Source organism: Aquarana catesbeiana, linkage group LG03, assembly GCF_042186555.1.
Source record: "Aquarana catesbeiana isolate 2022-GZ linkage group LG03, ASM4218655v1, whole genome shotgun sequence".
NCBI classification, from domain to species: domain Eukaryota; kingdom Metazoa; phylum Chordata; class Amphibia; order Anura; family Ranidae; genus Aquarana; species Aquarana catesbeiana.
This window is the reverse complement of record NC_133326.1, coordinates 176,441,904-176,463,470: the sequence shown is the minus strand read 5'-3', so window position 1 is coordinate 176,463,470 and position 21,567 is coordinate 176,441,904. Positions and strand designations below refer to the sequence as shown.

Below are 21,567 nucleotides of genomic sequence, written 5' to 3'. Positions count from 1 at the left end.
GATGGAATAAAGAGTACCTGTTCCAATAAACATTACATCATACTGGCCATCCTCTGCTTCCACACGGTCAACCACGATCTGGGAAAACTGATAATCAACTTCTGCTTTAATAATAATGGGACGGTTGTTGATGGGAAAAACTGCATTGTACATAGCTGGATGGCTCCGAGCAAATGTTATAACTTCATCTGGAAGATCTTTTGTTGAATCAAAGCCTCCAAAAGTCTTGCTGGGACACTAAATATAAACAAGAAATTGTATGTATTAGCAGTTTAGTATTGAGAGAAAGAGAAAAAAAAAACGTATCTAATATTATCATAAGGGACTAAAGCAATTTGTACAAAACACATGGCAGGTTCCCAGGTCCGATAGTGTAATCACGCATAATGTCCACTCGACTAAACTCAAACCTGGCAATTAGTCACTTAGGTACAAACATTGCACATGCTTTTTTTACCATAAAAAAGAAAACATTATTTTACTAAAGGCTCCAAAAAAGCAGTGGGAGACCAAAATAAAAGTTAGTATCCACTTGTACTGGTAGTGTTGGTGGGGGTTTATTCATAAAATGATCAGGCAGAAAGACAGCATGTCTTTAAGGGGTCATGTGCCAGTCATCATGTGGCAACACCAAATAAGTTAAGGCTGTAAAATGGATTAAATTATGTTTAAATAATCCACCTGATTACTGTTTATGCACACACTTGTGCTCCAGGTTGTGCTGTATCTGACTACATCTACTAAGGCATTATCTTAAAACTGGCCATTCTTTTGAAAACGATCTAAACCGGTAATTTTAATATCCTTTTCTTAGGCTTCATCTTAATGAGAAAATAAGTACAGGTATATAATTTGCAGAGTGAGAGGTACTATATATTTAGAGTAATTAACACTTTTGTAAATGAAAATAATATTTGTTTCTATAAACTAGCTGTACTCAATAGTTTAGTTGTTAGTCAAGAATTACATTATTGGCTGAGCTCAGATGGTAAAAAAGTGTCAGACAGCATATTGCGAAATATCATTTATATAATTTACACATTTTTTCGCATTCCTAATTGATATACAATTGAAAATTCACACCTCTTAATAAAGAGCATATACTTTCTACATAAGTAGATCAACACTTTATTTTCCCACTGAAATAACTTTACAGCTTTAAACTGATCACATCTATGAATCAACTTTATGCACTGCATAAATTAATCATATCACATTTAAAGCACAGCTACTATATAACACAAATTCAAACCAGAAGTGTAGATTTCTTTAAAAAACACAATAGAGAAAAAAAAAATCAATAATCTTTGTCTTAACCTTGACCTAAGCATTATTAATATTTAAATAGCAATGGAATAAAAATCAATAACATTACAAACAAGCTAGCATCCCTATCTGTTGGGAAAATTAGCAAGTTCATATTTTATCTGCATAAATATTTCAGAAGCAAAAGAGAAAAAATTTTCTTCAAGATATTGTTGATATTTATTAAAGCCAACATCTAGGCAGATACAAATGTAATTAAACATAAGCTTTAGCTTTGACGCATAATTTCACAATACAAAAACATTCATGCACATTTTAAGTCAGTTTTAATTCAACTTACAGTTCCTGGTCTTGGGTAAGGAACTCGTCCTTGATATGGCACCCACTGATAGTTTGGACCATCTCTGTGAGCATATGGACCCAGAAACACTCGTCGTACATCTGACAAGCTGTACAGGCATACAGCTGAACCCTTGAATACATTACTACAAATACAGAAAGAACGGCATCATTAACAATTTTAATCTGCTTAAATCTGAGGCATTAACATAGATTTACAGTATCCACAATCTTTATTGTAGTGAAAAATATTAACATTAAAGAAACATAACTTCACTGTAATTTGTAAAGTCAAAAATACTGCACTGATTCAACCTTCCAAGTGCTCCCCTCATATGCTAGAATCAGGTGCTGGCTTGGAGTCTGTAACTCCTCCGTGCATTTGGTATAATCCAAAGGAAAAGCCACACGCTGTAGATGTATTCACAGGAAAAACTTTAATCAGCCGACATGATTCAGTACATGGTCCCTTTTGCCTGTGAAGATCAGCAGTGTGCGGCTTTTCAATTGAATTATATCATGCAGACACTATACTGAATATTTCATATTAAGATAACTGCACTTGCATGAACTTTGAATATTCACCAGCATGCTTTCATAAGTCTAAATGGAAAGCTATTAGCATGTTTAAAGATAACTAAATGCTTGGAACTCACAAGTGTAGGCCCCATTCATACCTGTTAATGAGCTATCAGTCTCCCATTGCTTTCAATATGGTTTCACCCCAAAGCTAAATGCATGGAAACCTAGTTGGGTCTCCTGCATCTAATTGCAAACGGCCCTATTTGAAAGTGTGAATAGAGTATTAGAAGGTAACAACTTTTGGTGCCAGCAACCAATACACAGCCATTTTTTAAAGTTGTTACAACCGGGCTCAGAATAGAAGAATAATGAGATAACAAAAAATGCTTGTTACAGGACTAAAGAATGGTTGAGTAAGAAAGTAAGGTAGGTAATATTGCCACAACCACCTAACCTCAATTTCTTCCATGATAGTCACCATTTAAATATTTAAAAATCAAATAAATAAAGTAGAAATAAGTGGTTGTAAATACCTTGATGTTGTAAAAACAGCATACACGACTGGATTCTTAGGATCTTTGGAATTCATTAAATACACATCCTCTATAATGGAATAAAAAAAGTTGCATATTATACATGAAAACATCCTAAAAGCTTTAACCCCCCCCCCCGTTAACACCAAAGCGATTTGGCATGCAACAGTTTTAAATTGCATGACAAGTCGCACCTCATTGCCGGCAATGGAACAGTTCATATCGCTGCAACTCATGTTGTAGCAACTAGTAAAAAGGTTCCTGCACTACTTTTTGTTGATTTTATTTCACAATTGAATCGGTGGTGCAAATCACACTGATCTGCGGCTTTTTAAATTGCGCTGAAGTAGAGTAATTCAAAGACACACCAGTGTGAACCAGGGCTTACTCTTATCTACTTTAGATACAACAGTGCACATTTATCTTGTTGTGTGCTCTTCTATGAATGTAACTCACTCATACTCTCAAGCTTTTGTACATCATCCCTAGTACATTCTAAAGAGAATCAAATCCATGTTTCATATTTTATTAATATTATGAAAGCTAAAAAATTAAAAATGACATTCTGCTTGCTCAGGTACAGATGAACACTGTATTTAAATACCTCATATTCATCCCTTAAAAGCAGCAGGTGGCAATGCTTGAGGATACTGTTTTTCACTGAGCTGAAATAATACTGTATAGACTAAATAGCCTGTGTCATTTGATCTACTGTGATTCAACTCTATTTCTCACAACACTGAAGGGACGTCCCTTATCTCTTTACTTGCTCATAGGAATCTGTAAAGATTTTTAGCTAGACATAGGGCTCATGCACACTGCAGCTCAAGGGATCTCAAAGAAGCAGCTCCTGCAGGCTTTTGAGCTCTTTTGAGCACTATTTTTTTCTGCCTAGAAGCTCCCCTCCATGTTAGCCAATGTGCCCATGCACATTTTGTTTTGTTTTTTAGATCTTTTTAGGCATATTCTCCTATAGACATACCCCCCCCCCCCCCCACTAAACTCACGTTTCTGAAAGGAGCTAGTGCCCCAAACAGCTCAAAAGAGCTCAAAAAGAGCTCAGAAAAGCTCAAAGAAGCTTGAAAACACACACAAACGTTTGTTCCAGCTTTTTGTTTTGCTTTTACAGTGGTTAAGAAAATAGTATTTAGGAGGGTTTGTGTAAAAAACAAAAAACGCTTATGCTCAAAGGAGCTCAAAAGAGCTTGAAGAAGCTAAATAAAAATGTTCACAAGAGCACAAAAAAGCTCAAGCTTCTTCAAGCTGAAATAAAAGCTCAAATGCCTGTAAAAGCAGTTTTTCTTTTGAGCTGCCATGTGTATGAGCCCTAAGTCAATCAACAAGCGAGCAGTGCTGGTGATTCCTATTAAAAGGCCCAGCATGTTTTTCATACAATAAGTCATGGATGAATCCTGCATTAAAAGTGCATTTGTAAAAGAAATGTGTATATAAGTAATGACAAAAAATAAATAAATAAAAAACAAACTTTTAAGCTTCTAAATGAGAAACAATTTGAAATTAAATTGTCCAAAAACCATTATAGATTCCCTAAAACAGTGGAAAAATGTATATGATATTTTGAAAAACATTACTTCATATTTAGTGTATAAAAAAAAAATATTGCATGCATAAATGTGCAACACAGATTTCTATTACGAAGTTAAACTGGAAGTTTTCTGGACAAATTACTAAAAGTGGCAGCTTTTTAAAGATTCCTGTTGTTACCTTCCTTTGCCATCTGATCTGGGACATCCCCCAAATCCCTATATAGCTGTCAACTTACTGAGAGTGTATAGTTTTGCAACACTAACCATGATCTCACCTCCCTATTGTGACAGGATGTGGGCTCTGCAATTGGCTGCTTAGACACCTGAAGCTGAATTGCAGGAGATAAAAGGAGGTGTCCCTTGTTGTCTTATACTAAGAAGTATTGGGTATTTTGTTGGTGATTTGCTGGTGACAGGGCAGCCCAGGAGAATTAGACAAGTAAAAGTGGACACATTATGATTCCTATGTCCTAACTGCTGCATTGGAAGTTGGAAATAAGAAAGAACCATTACAAATCAAATTGTTTATGAATTTATAAAGGAAAGAAAATGGCAAAGCTCTGTTCTGTACAGACAAAGAGGATATTTATGATATTTTTTTTAATATATTTTTAAAATTATAGGATTTGCTGTAACATTACAATACTATTTAAATATCAACTTACAGCAAAAGTGTAACTTACTTAGAATGGAATACTTTAAATGCTGGCTCATCAATTCATCCATGTACAAAACACATCAAATCAATGTACAAGTTGATATACTTACGCAATTCATCAAAATGTGTATCAATTCCATTAGGACCGGGAACAGAGCAAATTAATCTAGCCTTTAGAAATGTGGTCCATTTGTTAACCAGACTTCTGTGCCCGCCAAAGTCATTCTGCCAACAATTAGACAAGATTAGACCTGTACAAGTCTAGGGATAGCTGTAAAATATTTTATGCACTATTAAAACAATGCATTCTCCTAATAAGCTTTCATGCAGATAAACCTTGTAGTCATTAGATATTATTCATTAAAGTGTCAAAATAGACTGTGTTGACCATAGCAATTAGATTATTCTAGCTACTCCAGACATCTAGTGAAAAAAATCTGTCTGAACAAAACAGAAACCTCTTGTCACATGGCCCAGTGCAGGATCACACTCTGCCCATCTGAGAAAAAGCAAGGAGCCCACAGAACAGGCCACGTCAAGAAAACCTGTTCTGCACATTCTTGTGGTTCAAATGACTTTTGTGTCCAGCAAAGCAGATTAGTAGCAACTAGAAAAATGTAATCACTACAGCTATGCCTGGGTGAAAAACAGGAGCCCTGGCTAAGTATATTATGGTACCTGTAAGGCTTAACCTTACCCACCCCCACACGCTTCTATAGAGCTACTTTATGCATTGTTGCTATGGGAAAATAATCCTTCCTACAACCACTTAACTTGTCTGACTGATATTTCTCACTGATCACCTTGGATAAAACTTTCAGTCTGTTACAATTTGACCCAGAATGTAACCATTTCAATATGAAAATGCATCAAACTTTTTCTTCGGGTCGTATTATAGTTCCACAATGTAAGGTTTATTTTGGATATAAATTACATTGCTATGCAATGTTGTTAGTGTGTTTAGAGTCTGGGGAGAGAAAAATCACTTTGTTGCACATTTGGAAAGGATTTCAAAATGTGTTGGTCATATGGATTCATGCTTTTTTGTCATCACAGCATTCACTATTGAGGACTTCTTGATGAATACCATATTTAAATGCCATTGGGCATAAGGATACATATGTATTTTTCTCCAAAACACTTTAAACATCTGGCACTCAATCCCTTGTTATAAAGTAATACAAAGTTTTTTTTTATGAGAAAAGTGCAAACATAGTTGACAGCAATCTGTTGCCAAATAATTGTTACTCTTCAAACTATAAAAAGTATAAGCCTTCAACAGGCAGAAACTCAGAAGTGCAGGAGTTATTGTGCTACCTCTGGATAATGAACAGCAGAAAAATTTCTTTAGGCTGGATTCACACTATTGCAAATTGGATGCCGGTTTCCCCACATCCAATTCACATATCAGGAGACTGTGACTGGATCTCAATAGAGCCGGTTCACACAGCTCCGAGCTGTATGTCGAGCGAATTGCACAGGAGTCCTGTCGGTCTTCTGATCCATTTCAGGTCTGAATGTATCCAAAAATGTAAACCGAAATCAGACCTGAGAGGGTAAACAGAGACACACTGAACTCCTGCTGTGAGTCGCTGGGCACGGCAGAGTGAACCCAGCCTCAAAGTGGTTTAAAAGTCAAAACATTTTTTTACTTAAATGCATTCTATGCATTAAGGTAAAAAATGCTCCATTACCCCTCCCCCCACTGATAAATGCTTACCTGGCTCCTCTCATCAATCCAGCGCTGTCCCAGCTGCAGAACTGCTCCTCCACTTCCTGGTCTCACAGAAGACACAGGCAGCAGTGTCAAACTTCTGTGAGGAAGAAGCTGGAGCATGACACACAGGTGACTTCACACAGGTGCCCCTGTTACAGACAGCTTGATGAGGGGATTCTCAAAGTAAGGTGGAGTAGACAGCGCCACCGGTGGACTCCAGAAGAGGAGGTAAGGGACCACTCTGTCCAATACCTTTGTACAGAGTAAGTTAATATAACATATTTTTTATTTTAAAGAAAGAAATTATATATATTACATATATCTTTAGTATTACTTTAAGCTACTCACATTAACCATTCATTTTTGGGACAATCTTTTGAGAGTTCTGCCCTCATCCTTATGTAGTGTTTTGTCACAACCTAACTAAAGCATAGTATACATGGGCTAAATGCTGTGCAGCATTGGCTGGCTCAATAGAAACCAGCCGACATTTGTCCCGTGTGTACTGCAGCTGGTTCGACAGAAGCCAGATTTTCAACCGGCTTCTGTTGCTGGAGCATGACCAAAAAAGGTCTGCTCATGGTTTTCCGATCAGCTCTCTCAGCCAATCTCTCTTGCTAAATTCTTGCATACCATGTACAGTATCTCACAAAAGTAAGTACACCCCTCACATTTTTGTAAATATTTTCTTCTATCTTTTCATGTGACAACACTGAAGAAATGCCACTTTGCTACAATGTAAAGTAGTGAGTGTACAGCTTGTATAACAGTGTAAATTTGCTGTCCCCTCAAAATAACTCAACACACATCCATTAATGTCTAAACCGCTGGCAACAAAAGTGAGTACACCCCCAAGTGAAAATGTCCAAATTGGGCCCAAAGCCAATCAATATTTTGTCAATATTTTGTGTGGCCACCATTATTTTCCAGCACTGCCTTAACCCTCTTGGGCATGGAGTTCACCAGAACTTCACAGGTTACCACTGGAGTCCTCTTCCACTCCTCCATGACGACATCATGGAGCTGGTGGATGTTAGAGACCTTGCACTCCTCCACCTTCCATTTGAGGATGCCCCACAGATGCTCAATAGGGTTTAGGTCTGGAGACATGCTTGGCCAGTCCATCACCTTTACCCTTAGCTTCTTTAGCAAGGCAGTGGTCATCTTGGAGGTGTTTTTGGGGTTGTTATCATGTTGGAATACTGCCCTACAGCGCAATCTCCAAAGGGAGGGGTTCATGCTTGACTGTAGGCAAGACACACTTGTCTTTGTACTCCTCACCTGGTTGCCGCCACACACGCTTGACACCATCTGAACCCAATAAGTTTGTCTTGGTCTCATCAGAACACAAGACATGGTTCCAGTAATCCATGTCCTTAGTCTGCTTGTCTTCAGTAAACTGTTTGCAGGCTTGCATCATCTTTAGAAGAGGCTTCCTTCTGGGATGACAGCCATGAAGACCTATTTGATGCAGTGTGCGGCATATGGTCTGAGAACTAACAGGCTGACCCCCCACCCCTTCAACCTCTGCAGCAATGTATGGCCAAGACCATACAGCGGTTTAAGAGGACAGGTTCTACTCAGAACAGGCCTCGCCATGGTCGACCAAAGAAGTTGAGTGCACCTGTTCAGTGTCATATCCAGAGGTTATCTTTGGGAAATAGTCTATTTCCCAAAGACAACCTCTGGATATGACACTGAGCAGGTGCACTCAACTGCTTTGATCGACAATGACGAGGCCTGTTCTGAGTGGAACCTGTCCTGCTAAACTGTTGTATGGTCTTGGCCATCATGCTGCAGCTCAGTTTCAGGGTCTTGGCAATCTTATTATAGCCTAGGCCAGCTTTATGTAGAGCAACAATTCTTTTTTTCAGATCCTCAGAGAGTTCTTTGCCATGAGGTGCCATGTTGAACTTTCAGTGACCAGTATGACAGAGTGAGAGCAATAACACCAAATTTAACACACCTGCTCCCCATTCACACCTGAAACCTTGTAACACTAATGAGTCACATGACACCGGGGAGGGAAAATGGCTAATTGGGCCCAATTTGGACATTTTCACTTAGGGGTGTACTCACTTTTGTTGCCAGTGGTTTAGACATTAATGGCTGTGTTTTGAGTTATTTTGAGGGGACTGCAAATTTACACTGTTATACAAGTTGTACACTCACTACTTTACATTGTAGCAAAGTATCATTTCTTCAGTGTTGTCACATGAAAAGATAGAAGAAAATATTTACACAAATGTGAGGGGTGTACTCACTTTTGTGAGATACTGTATGTATTAAAGATATGTAATCATATCCCTGAGTTTTGGGAATTCTTACTTAAGAGAAGTTTGTTCTAGGATGACTTTGGCTAGTGTTAAAATATTTCAAAGATAACAGAGGTTAAAAGCTCCGGGACTCAAGACTAGAAATATTTATAGCAGAGAAAGCCCTAAGCAAAGAACAAAAGGTGAGCAAGAATGATATTTATGAGCTCAAGTTTATCAAAGTAACCTGCTCTGTCTTTCTATGTAATTGATAAAAGCAGAAATAAAAGTAGAATTAAAGTGATATATTTCGACTCTAAAAAGCAGACATGCCTGATAACACGACCATAATATAATCTTAGACACAATACATTAGGTTTGTATGTTTAGATGATTTCAAAGGGCAGCTTGATATACCAAGTTTAGGCTGACACCAGCAGTTTTTCTCATTCAGTACTTGTCCTCGTTGGATATTTAATTTGTTTTACCATATAATGCAACAAGAGAAGTTAAAATTTGGTGGAAGGGTATTAGCATTACAGGGGAGTTTCCCATTTTGGTTATTCAACTTCATCTACCTATTACAACAGTGCCTTAACTATGCATGATGGGACCCCAAATAAAAGTATTAAAGGGCACCTGCCTTTCTAGTTTTCATCCCAAAGGTTATTCCTCCAATTATACAAAGCACTAATTGCACACATAGCAATCACAAGGTTCCTAAACTAAACAGGTATTTATCTGTATTTCCTGAATGCTATTTTCATCTTTCTAAATTACTGCATAGCCAAGCAGCTTTTTAGGCTCCACAACAGTCACATTGTCAGCTATGGCTAGAATTATGGATTGAGTCTTGGCTGTGACTGCTAACTAGGGATGAGCTTCGAGTTCGAGTTCGCGGTTTCCCCCCTGCCGCTCACCGGAGCCGCTGGTAGCGGCGGAGGCGATTGCATCCATCTCCGTCCTGTGCCTGGAGATGAGTGAGGCTAAGATGGTGCCCACTCGTCTCCATGACACTGCTGGGCGGAAGCGACGTCAAAACGTCACTTCCACCCATGCCTCTTAAAGGCATATTTTTTAAATGTCATTTTTTTAAATGACTTTTTTTTTAATTGCATTTTAGTGTAAATATGAGATCTGAGGGCTTTTTGACCCCAGATCTCATATTAAAGAGGTCCTGTCATGCTTTTTTCTATTACAAGGGATGTTTACATTCCTTGTAATAGGAATATAAGTGACACATTTTTTTTTAAACAGTGTAAAAAAAAAAAAAAAATCATGTAAAATAAATAATAGAAATTAAAAAAAATGTAAAAACCCCCCGTCCCGACGAGCTCGCGTGCAGAAGCGAATGCATACGCAAGTGGTGTCCACTTACGAAAGTGGTGGTCAAACCAAACATGTGAGGTATTGCCGTGACCGGTAGAGCGAGAGCAATAATTATAGCCCTAGACCTCCTCTGTAACGCAAAACATGCAACCTGTAGAATTTTTTAAACGTCGCCTATGGAGATTTTTGAGGGTAAAAGTTTGACACCATTCCACGAGCGGGCGCAATTTTGAAGCGTGACATGTTTTTTAAATGACTTTTTTTAAATTGCATTTTAGTGTAAATATGAGATCTGAGGGCTTTTTGACCCCAGATCTCATATTAAAGAGGTCCTGTCATGCTTTTTTCTATTACAAGGGATGTTTACATTCCTTGTAATAGGAATAAAAGTGACACATTTTTTTTTTTAAACAGTGTAAAAAAAAAAAAAATAATGTAAAATAAATAATAAAAATAAAAAAAAAATTTACTTGGCGTAACATTATATTTCACAATATAAAAAAAATTGGGCTAACTTTACTGTTGTCTTATTTTTGTTATTCAAAAAAGTGATTTTTTTCCAAAAAAATAAGACCGCTGCGCAAATACGGTGCAAAAAAAAGTATTGCAATGACCAACATAGGGTGATAGAAAAAAAAAACATATATGATGTTTGGGGGTTCTAAGTAATTTTCTAGCAAAAAAACCTGTTTTAAACATGTAAACACCTAAAATCCAAAATGAGGCTGGTCCTTAAGTGGTTAAATAATGGGGGGCAGGGCCACTCGGTGACCCCGCCCCCCTCTGACGCACGGGGACTTGAGAGGGACTTCCCTGTGGCATTCCCCGTGATGTCAGAGGGGCGGGGTCACCCGTTAAGTAACCCCGCTCCCTTCTGACGTCACGGGGAATGCCACAGGGAAGTCCCGTCAAGTCCCCACGCGTCAGAGGGGGCGGGGTCACCGGGTGGCTCCGCCCCCCCCGTTATTTAAGAACCGTCAGAAGAGGAGAAGCATCACACAGCGGGAGCCTCCCTCCATGCCATCATGGTGGATGCGGAGCGGCGCGAGGAGAAGAAGGGAAGAAGACGCCGAGGATGAAGATGCAGGACGAGAACACCGGAGGAAGAACCAGAAGAACCAGAAGAACCAGAAGAAGAAGAAGATGGAGGAAGAAACCAAAGGAAGATAGAAGATAGAAGATAGAAGAAAGAAGAAGCATTTAAATAAAGGAATTGTCATTTTTAACATTTTTGACACTTTTTTGTGAAATGGTAGGGGTACATTTGTACCCCTTTACCATTTCACACAGGGGGGAGGGCTGGGATTTGGGGGTCCCCTTGTTAAAGGGGGCTTCCAGATTCCGATAAGCCCCCTGCCCGCAGACCCCCACAACCATCGGGCAAGGGTTGTGGGGATGAGGCCCTTGTCCCCATCAACATGGGGACAAGGTGTTTTGGGGAGCTACCCCAAAGCACCCTCTCAATGTTGAGGGCATGTGGCCTGGTACGGTTCAGGAGGGGGGTGCTCTCTCATCCCCCCTCTTTTCCAGTGGCCTTCCAGGTTGCGTGCTCGGATAAGGGTCTGGTATGGATTTTTGGGGGGACCCCACACCATTTTTTAAAAAAATTTTGGCGTGGGGTTCCACTTAAAATCCATACCAGACCTGAAGGGTCTGGTATAGATTTTGAGGGGGACCCCACACCATTTTTCTTTTTAAATTTTGGCCGGGGTTCCCCTTAATATCCATACCAGACCTGAAGGGCCTGGTATGGAATTTAGGGGGACCCCCACGTCTTTTTTTTTTAAATTTTGGTTCGGGGTTCCCCTGTGGGGAATTCCCATGCCATTTTTAATAAAAGGAACTTTTATGTGTATTGTCGGACCGTCAATTCATTAATAGCCGCGAGTAGTTTTAAATGACTTTTTTCCTTTGAAATGTCATTTTGCTGTCAGACTGTTCTAAACACGGGAAACATGCGCCCCTTTACAGGCATACTATAGACACCCCCAGCTATGAAATTTAAAGGAATATTACACTTTTATTGTTTCACTTTAAGCATGATTAAAATCACTGCTCCTGAAAAAACGGCCGTTTTTAAAACTTATTTTGCATTGATCCATGTCCCCTGGGGCAGGACCCAGGTCCCCAAACACTTTTTATGACAATAACTTGCATATAAGCCTTTAAAATTAGCACTTTTGATTATTCATGTTCGTGTCCCATAGACTTTAACGGTGTACGCATGTTCGAACAAATTTTTTGCCTGTTCGCAAGTTCTGGTGCGAACCGAACAGGGGGGTGTTCGGCTCATCCCTACTGGTAACAGATGACGTAAAGGGTTTCTTTTTGTACCAGTATATTAAATATACATATGAAAATAGCTGCCAAATAGTATGCTAATGTTAATTCTTTATTTAATTAAAAAAATTAAAATTTTTACCTGAATATTGATTAATAACTCATATATTTAAAAATCTAGTAATGTGATATATATATATTTTCTAATTATTTGAAAACTGTAATTTAATATATATCTGTTTCAAAAGAAAAGACAACTAGACATTCTTCAGTTACAAACTACATATATTTAGCTGCTACATATTGTATTACAAACCGTAATTCATGGTGACATCTTTACAGCCTATAAAGCTATATTGTTATGTACAGGTGTATATCTTGAAGTACAGCAGGACAACAAGTGTATCAGCACAGAAAAACTGTTTATAGGCGGTCCCCTAGTTACAAACATCCAACTTACAATTCCTACTTACAAGCGGAGGGAGACAACAGGAAGTGAGAGGAAATCTACCCCTAGGAAGGGAAATTCACTCCTGTAAGAGTTATTATGGGAAAAATGTACCTCCACTGATGCTTCCTCACCAAGGCTTGTTTCCCTACTCAACCCAAAATGTTCAAAATCCAATTGTCATTGGAACAGAAAGTGAGGTGAAATCTTCAGAATGGGGCACAGACAGCAAAACAAATGTTACAGTGGTGTTTACCCTTCCCTATGCTATCCAAAAAGCCTAAACATATTTTTTTGGCTGGAGCTATACTTAAAAATGTACCTGTTTCGACTTACAAACAGATTCAACTTAAGAACAAACCTACAGACCCCATCTTGTTTGTAACCCGGGGACCACCTGTACATGTCAGTAAATGAAGGATGGCATGTTAATATCAGGGTTAAACCTGTATATAAACATGTGACAGAACATTCTTGCTCAATTACTAGGCCTAAAACCAAAAAGTAACTATTTGAATAGCAAAATGCTACCGAATAACCCAATTCTATTAAAATAACTCTGCAGTTAAAATGTATGCTTAGAGATTAAGACCTTTTTTATTTTGTAAGGCCTTATTCACATTGGAAAATCTGTATGCCATACCTCCCAACTTTTTGGGATGGGAATGAGAGACACCTATGTGTGTAGGCATATTACACACACCCTTGCCATGCCCCCTTTAAAGAAGAATTATCCAAAAAAGAAAATTAGTTAAACCCGCAAGTGCTTTTTTTACCACTACTATTCCTTTATACTGGCTTTTGACATTTACAAATGCAGCAATTTAGAAATTGGATAAAAGTTTTAGCACTGAGGAACACTTTTTTAATGATAAATAGTGCATTTTATATACTATACAGATCAGACCAAAGTGAGGGACAAATGAGGAGGGAAAAAGGGACTTTTTTCCAAATCAGGGACAATCCCTTGAAATCAAGGACAGTTGGGAGCTATGCATATGCCCATGCAAAGGGCAATGGCACAGGCTACACAGACCAGCATTCCAGTAATCAAAACACATCCAAATCTATCGGTAGGATGCCAAGCACAGGGATTCTCTCCATCCCAAATGAACAGGGGAGTAGGGAATCTGGATGCCTATGTCACGCGGATTCCAATTAATCCTTCAGCGTGATCAACTTGTCATCTTATCCGCTATCTGCAGTGGAAATTTATGTATTATCGCGTGGTTTGTCTTTTTGTCCACAAGAAAACTTTGATTTATTCGAAGTGGTCACCGATTTACAATTATTCGCACGTCGGCTACTCTTGAAGAGCCTTCATGCAAAAACTGATACCAATTTGGACATGACAGAGTGGGCCACCTTCACTATGAAGGAATTCAAAGCCCTGCACGATTTAACGCTTTTGTTCCAAGAAAATAACACTTTAGATCTTATAGATCAAATTGACTTGGAAAGACTACTTGAAAGTGCCAATGAACCCACTCAGAATTCTGTAATGAACCTCAAAAAACCCTCTGGAAAATTTCCACCTCTTAGTTTGAATTCAAACATAGAGATCTTTGTTAAGCAAACACTTAGGGACATCTCGAAACTCCCACAGAAGAAAATACGATCACAAAATCTAACTGCTGAGGAATCGGCAGCCATTGACTCCTTGTGTAACAATGTAGAAATTACAATAAAACCTTCTGATAAGGGAGGCAACGTAGTCCTGATGGACTATCAGGACTACGTACGTATGTGCCAAGATATCTTAGATAATGATGAATGGTATAAAACCATTTCGAGTAAATTCATACAAAGGTCTTATACTAAATTCTATGACTTAATTCAGTCCCCTCTGGACAAGGAAGTTATCACCAGAGACCAGTATGAATTTATTCGAACCAAGCACCCACGTATGGCTACGTTTTACAGTTTGCCCAAAATCCATAAGAGCCAAACTAAACCTCCCGGACGACCAATTGTTTCCGGGAATGGAGGAATCTCAGAAAACTTGAGTAAAGTGATTGACTCGTTTTTACAACCATTCGTTACGAGTATGCCCTCGTTCCTCAAGGACACAATGCATCTACTCCAATTGATTCAGAAAGTATCTCTTCCACTTAATTCATTTTTTGTGGCCATTGATGTTGAAGCCCTGTACAGCTCGATCCCCCATAACAAGGGGATCAAAGCTGTACGGGCACTCCTTCTGAGGAACCACAAATATGATGGAGCCTTGAATGAGTTCATCATCAATGGCCTCGAATATATCTTGACTCATAATTTTTTCATCTTTGACGACTCCCACTACCTCCAGGTACAGGGCGTGGCTATGGGCACCTGTTGTGCCCCGGCCTACGCCAATCTGTGCCTGGGGGAGTGGGAGAGGGCGCTCAGAGGGGATGAGGGCCTCACCACATACATGAGCCACATATGTATGTGGCGATGATACATCGATGATGTCCTCCTTATTTGGGAGGGACCCGAAGAATCTCTGTTGAAGTTCTTTGATTACATCAATCAGAATGAACGCAATTTAAAGTTCACTATGACATATGATCGTGATCAAATAAACTTCCTGGATGTGCAATTGAGACGTACCTCTGAGGATCTCATTTCTAGCACCCTGTTTCGGAAAAGCACCGCAGGAAACACCATCCTCCATGCGGATAGCTTTCACCCTACAGGCTTGAAGAGATCTATTCCATATGGACAGTACCTGCGTTTACGCAGGAACTGTTCTGATGAGGTTCTCTTTAAGCAGGAAGCACAGAAATTACAAACTAGATTACTAGCACGGGGTTACAGCCGCTCGTGTCTACGCAGAGCGTATAATCGAGCAGCTGCACAATCTAGACATACGTTGCTGTTTGGGGAAAGAGCCAGCGGCGACTCTGGTATGGACCCCACTAGGGTGATTCTGCGTTTTTCCAAACAACATAATGAGATCAGAAATATTATCCGTAAGCACTGGCCCATACTTCGAGATGACCCGAAAGTTAGTAGGTTCATCACAGATACCCCCTCAATCACCTACAGACGAGCAACCTCGTTAAGGGACCAACTAGTTCAGAGTGAGTTTAAAACCGCACAAAAAAGACGTAGGCATTGCTCTGTCCTGGGATCTTTCCCCTGCGGACACTGTTCCTGCTGCCAGTATATAAGACGTGAAAAGATTTTTAATCTCCCAAATGGGACAATCTTCAAACCTGCACATTTCACCAACTGTCAAACACGTGGCGTAGTGTACCTCATGTCCTGTGAATGTGGAGCACACTACGTCGGAAAGACCAAACAAGAGTTTCATCGGCGCATATCTAAACACATTTACCATTTGCAAATCGGTAATCCGTATTTACCGCTCGGGCGACATGTGATGGAAACCCATAATTACAAAATGCCCAAAGTATCTTTCGCCGCGCTCGACCGAATCCATATACCAGCGCGAGGCGGCGACTGGAACAAAATCTTGCTGCAGCACGAACAGAGGTGGATATTTAATTTAAATTCCACCTCGTTCCCAGGATTGAACGATGCTATTTCATTTGCTCCATTCTTAAAGGGCTTTGTCTCTGGCAAAACACAATAGTTATGCTCTCCTCTGGATTGGCTAGAATAGAATACAATCTAAAGAAGTAAAAACAATCAGTATCGCTGACCATGTCCTGTTCCTCTTTCCCTTTCCCCCTGCTTTGATCCTACTGTATTCTCAATCATATTCCGTTTATTTTATTTTTCTGATTTATTGGTTTTTTTTGTGAAGTTATCAATGCATATGATTGAGTTTTTCCTATTTTCTACTGATGCTCTTTACATAGTTATACACACATAAGATATGTAACAATGGCGTGAACTCTGAACTGTAAAGAGTAGTTAATATGTCATGTTCACAATTTGTAGTTGTGTCCCCCTTCTGAATTTGCTTTTCCTCCAACTGGGGGAGCTCTGGCGCTCTCTCCGCTATCACTTCCGGAGCGGGAGTGACCTGTGACGTGCCTTCCCGGCAAGGGGGGGGGACGGGCTGGCCCGTGGTGGGCGGCCCCTCCCCCCCCCGTGTTCCCCATTGGACGCTTGGGTGGCCGCCGGGCGCCGCATTGGGGATCTCTCCCTCCTTGCCGGCGGCATTCCGGAACATTCTCGGATGCCTTTCGTCACCGTGCATGCGCGGGGCCCCGCGCGAGCGACGTGACGTCACAGACATCGCGAGATTTCGGCGAGAATGACGAGATCTCGGAGCTCTGCTCTTCTGGAACGCCGGGGAGATCACACTCGGCTGCCATGATGGCCGCCATGCCGCCCTCCATGGGATTATCGGCGGATTGCACACACCTGGGATGAACTGCGACAAGGTATACACACCTCCTTAATTATAGATATAAAAACCCGGTATTTGTAACATGCCTTCAATCTCTTCTTACCTGGTGAACTGCAAACACTCTCTGCTGCCTGTTACCACTCCTGCTGTTACTTTCAGCCACCACTTAGTAAGTACACCCCTTTAGCCATGTTTTGTTGTAGCATCTTCTTTCCCCCCTGCAATTAGGGCTTATTGACCCCTATTATTATTATTATTATTATTTTTTGACCACCAACGATATGTTTGGTCATATTCCCCATAACTTTATATATACTTTGTTTTTAGACTGGTTGACTCAGGATTGGATACCAACCCCCTGAGTCCTATACAACTTGTGACCAATTCCGGGTTGGCTAACAAGTAACAATCTAGTCACATGGGACAATTTGATGCATCTACATGCGCTATCTAGCACCTTTTGAGGTAATACTTTGTTTTCACAGTATCACCCCCAAAACAACTCCCTTCTCCTTTCCTTTCACCCACTGGCACAAATTTGCACATTTTTAGTTGTTTATTATATTTATCACACATTTAGATTGCACGTTTTATCTCACTTTTCACCTCTCTCATTCCTTTACCACTATTTCTATTTGAGCACGGATTGAGTATTTACCAATACTCTTGCAGCTATGAACCTTATATGTTATCAACTTTTAAAAACATACCAGATAAATATGGTCCGTAATTTTTTCGGCTTGAGCCGTATATATTATATCTATAGATATAGGAGACCTTGGTCCCCTAGTGGTTTTCTTTGTCCACAGAACAAACCTGACTACCTTATCATGGGCATTTACTTATTTTGCCTTGTAAACCTTTCATCGCAGGTGTTTTGGTGCTTTCCGGCCGGTCGTCTGCTCTGGCGGGCGGTGCTCAGGAGTGTGACCTCTCGTAAGCCACGTTGTTTTTCACCATCCTGGTCTGGGTTGCGGTGGCGGTAAAGGTGTTTGGAATCCTCCCCTTGGGGAAGAGGGCAAAGCAACATATCTTTTTAAAGGGATCTCCATGTGGGAATCTTTTTCTTCCGTTGAACATACATTATTTGGTAACTATACTGTATTGATGTATTACATGGTGAATGTAGTTAATGTTATAATTATATTTATACCAATGGAACTTATATGTGTATATCAACTCTATTTACGTGTTCTCTCCTGCAGACTGACCCTCTGAAGAAGACCCCAATTATAGGGGTTGAAACGCGTCAGGTTTAATGTTCATGATATGAAGTATTGTTATGAATAAATGTCTGCTCATGTATGTTCAGCTAATTAATAACAATAATTTTTAAAGTATTTCCCACTGGAGCTCATTGTTTTTAACTCTTATGGTATATCATCCAATAAAATTGTTATATTTTTTCATACATCATTGACTATATTTGTTATTGTGCTGCCAAAAAACCCCACTGTGGGGAAACTTTTCCTTTTCGACACAGACCAGCATGGGCCTCCATGCACATCCCAGAGTGCACATCAGTGCTGGTCTGATTCACAGATCAGGGCACAGACAGACTGTACGCCCATGTGAATGAGGCCTTAAATAAAAATTCACCTTATATACCTGCCTGACTTGCTTTTGTGTGTATGAACCCACTAATAATCGTGTGCTTTCCTTTCTAGTGGTAATTTTATTATATACTTTATATATTATATATATATTATATACTTTACTAGACTGTACATGGGGTCTTTACAATATTTCTGGCTTTTATTCTGTAAAATAAAACTCTCTAATTTTAATTTATTGATTATAAACCTGCTTCTTATCTCTCTGCGAAGCTGAAGCTTACTAAAGCACCTCATATAGTGTGCATGGACTGCCATTTTTGCTGCCTTTTTTTCAGTGAAATTTTATAATACAATCTTGACTTCTTGATTCAAGTGGTAGTAAACTCCTCTCTATTACTTTTACCTACAGGTAAGCTTATAATAAATCTTACCTGTAGGTAAAATTAATATCTCTTAAACTTACCACTTAGGAGATATTCACTTGTTTTGCAGCCAGTGACATTACAAGCGCATGCACACTGCACTCTAAAATGAGGACACAGTGAATGTGCTGTCAAACTAGAGCTCTGCTCTGCGGTCATGACTCCCATGCTCATGCACAGGAGTGACATCATTGCGACTCTGCAATTCAAACAGCCAGAGCCTGCTAACCTGGAATACTCTCTAATTTTGATCTCTTAACCACTTTAGGATTTTGGTAATATGCCCTTCATCCAGGCCTTGAAGTGGTCTGTTTTTTTTCAGAATGCTACTGGCACTGTAGCAAAAATGATCTGAGTAGTAATAGAGTTGCCTCCCGTGACATCAAGGCACATTTGTTCCCCTATGTCCTCCACAGAGTGTGAACCCAAAAGCATTTAGCTATGAGCACTTCCAGATCAGCAGTCAAAATCCTGGCTGCAAAGCCAGGTAAACAGCAGCTTAAGCATAGTGTGTACTGTCAGATGGAGTAGGAGGGCTGCCTTGACTTCTGCTCGGACCTGACTATAGTCTTCCTGTTCCCCTGGTGTACAGTCTAAACACTGTAACCTTTCAGTCCTCATGGTCAAGAAGGTCTCTACCTGGTACTAGCCCACAGCAAAGAATTCTAGGGGCCAGTAGGGCTCCAAGACCCTCTCCACCAGGAACTCTGGTAACCTCAACCCTCCTCCTGGTATGATTAACATACAGAAAGAAGGAAAAATGTGAATAGCAAGCACAAAGAAAAGGTTTCTATGTGCTCTTGAGGAGGAGAACTTGGCCAAATCAAAATATACTATCACTATGATAAAAGGAGCTCATTAGCTATGCTATGAAGCTATTTTGCCACTGCCCAATTAGTATGAATTTGAGGCGTATTGTTTTTAGGAGTACACTTTCTTTCAGCTTGAAGATCTATTGTGGCTGCTACTTCCACCAGTCAATTCAAGCCTTTTATTGGATAAGAATTAAATCAGGCATTGCACCATAAAATACCTAAAAAGCTATTTGTCACAGTGCCTGTTTTTCATCTCTGCTCCCTGCACATTTCTCACTGCCCCACACCACATAAGTGTGGAGAAACATGATGCCAACACATGGCAGCTCACATTCTGTGTGCAAGCTGCCAATCTATCAAATCCCCTGCTGTGGCCTGTATATGGAATCCATCAGCTCGTTCCCAGCCGCACACTTAATGTGGATAGGGACAGGGCCCTGGTAATCTGATGCCCCGACTATATATCTACCTGGGCTGGGAAACCCAGTGGTTAATTCTTTTGCCAATCCTCCTGGATGCTAAATATGCCAGTGATGACCCCAGACTGAGGTTGGGCCTCCATGAGCTGCCTTTGCCTCCCATTACCCAGTCGGCCTATCGCCTGTGCCCTCCTACTGATCCATGGTCAGGTTGCTAACTGCTATAAGCTAACTGCTTATAAATGCTGTGCACATTGCTGTGAACTATCTGCCTGTGCTGTGTCCTAACGCCATCCCTCCTATACACTCCAGTTCCTCAAAAAAACACACGTACACTGGGTTCTGTGTGATTAGCCCTTGTGTACATTCTATCTACGCCCCTAGTGTATCACACTATTTTTTTTAAGTTGTAATCATTTAGATTTGGGTGATACCAATGCTGTGTTTAAACCAAGCAACAATTTTATAAGTAAATGTGTTATACATGCAAAATATTTAATATTATAATATAGTGTTGCTGATGCTGTCTGTAAGAATCATACGGTTCTGTAACACCACATGCATAAAGGTATCTTCCAAGCAGGTAATTGAAAAGATTGGTGATTTTCCCTGTAGCCCTCAAAGTTACAAGTTTCAAAGTTACATAAAAAGGTGGACCTTCAGCGGACTGACGAAGTCCCGCCCATAGGGACATAACGCATACGGATGGACGGAAGTCACGTAATGTCACCCGCGGCCATCATTGCTTTTTGTTACACATGCTGCATACACCAGGCACTTGGTTTAAGTGTCATTTTTGTAAGTTTTTAATTGTATCATTTTAATATTAAATGTCATTTTCTATGGAGAGCAATTACCGACCATAAGAAGGCATATCTCGGATCTGCTACCTGATATATACCCCGTTTGAGAAAGTGTGTTTGACCCTCTATAATTAAAGGGTCCACGCCGTGAGGTGAGCAGCCACTTTTATCATTGGTGGAGGTTTTTTTCCCACGAAGTCACTTGCATGATTTATCAGTTCATCACTGAAGATCTCACGGATCATTCTTCATATGTGTTATATGGACATTTTATTATTTCGATTTTATTTTATATTTCATTAGTGCTGCACTGCTGTTTTTACATTTTCAATCCCCTGCCTATTATCCTTGA

General features: G+C 39.9%; 1 protein-coding gene across 1 annotated transcript in view; it reads right to left on the bottom strand.

Annotated features, from left to right (window-relative positions):
* SEMA3A (semaphorin 3A) overlaps positions 1–21,567 on the bottom strand; it is a 388,300-nt gene that overhangs the window by 97,184 nt on the left and 269,549 nt on the right. The window contains exons 8-11 of the mRNA XM_073619547.1: positions 4,976–5,090; positions 2,661–2,730; positions 1,607–1,751; positions 18–237 (exon numbers count right to left, since the gene is read on the bottom strand). Coding sequence (XP_073475648.1) covers positions 18–237; positions 1,607–1,751; positions 2,661–2,730; positions 4,976–5,090 — 550 coding nt within the window. The remainder of the gene's footprint in view (positions 1–17; positions 238–1,606; positions 1,752–2,660; positions 2,731–4,975; positions 5,091–21,567) is intronic.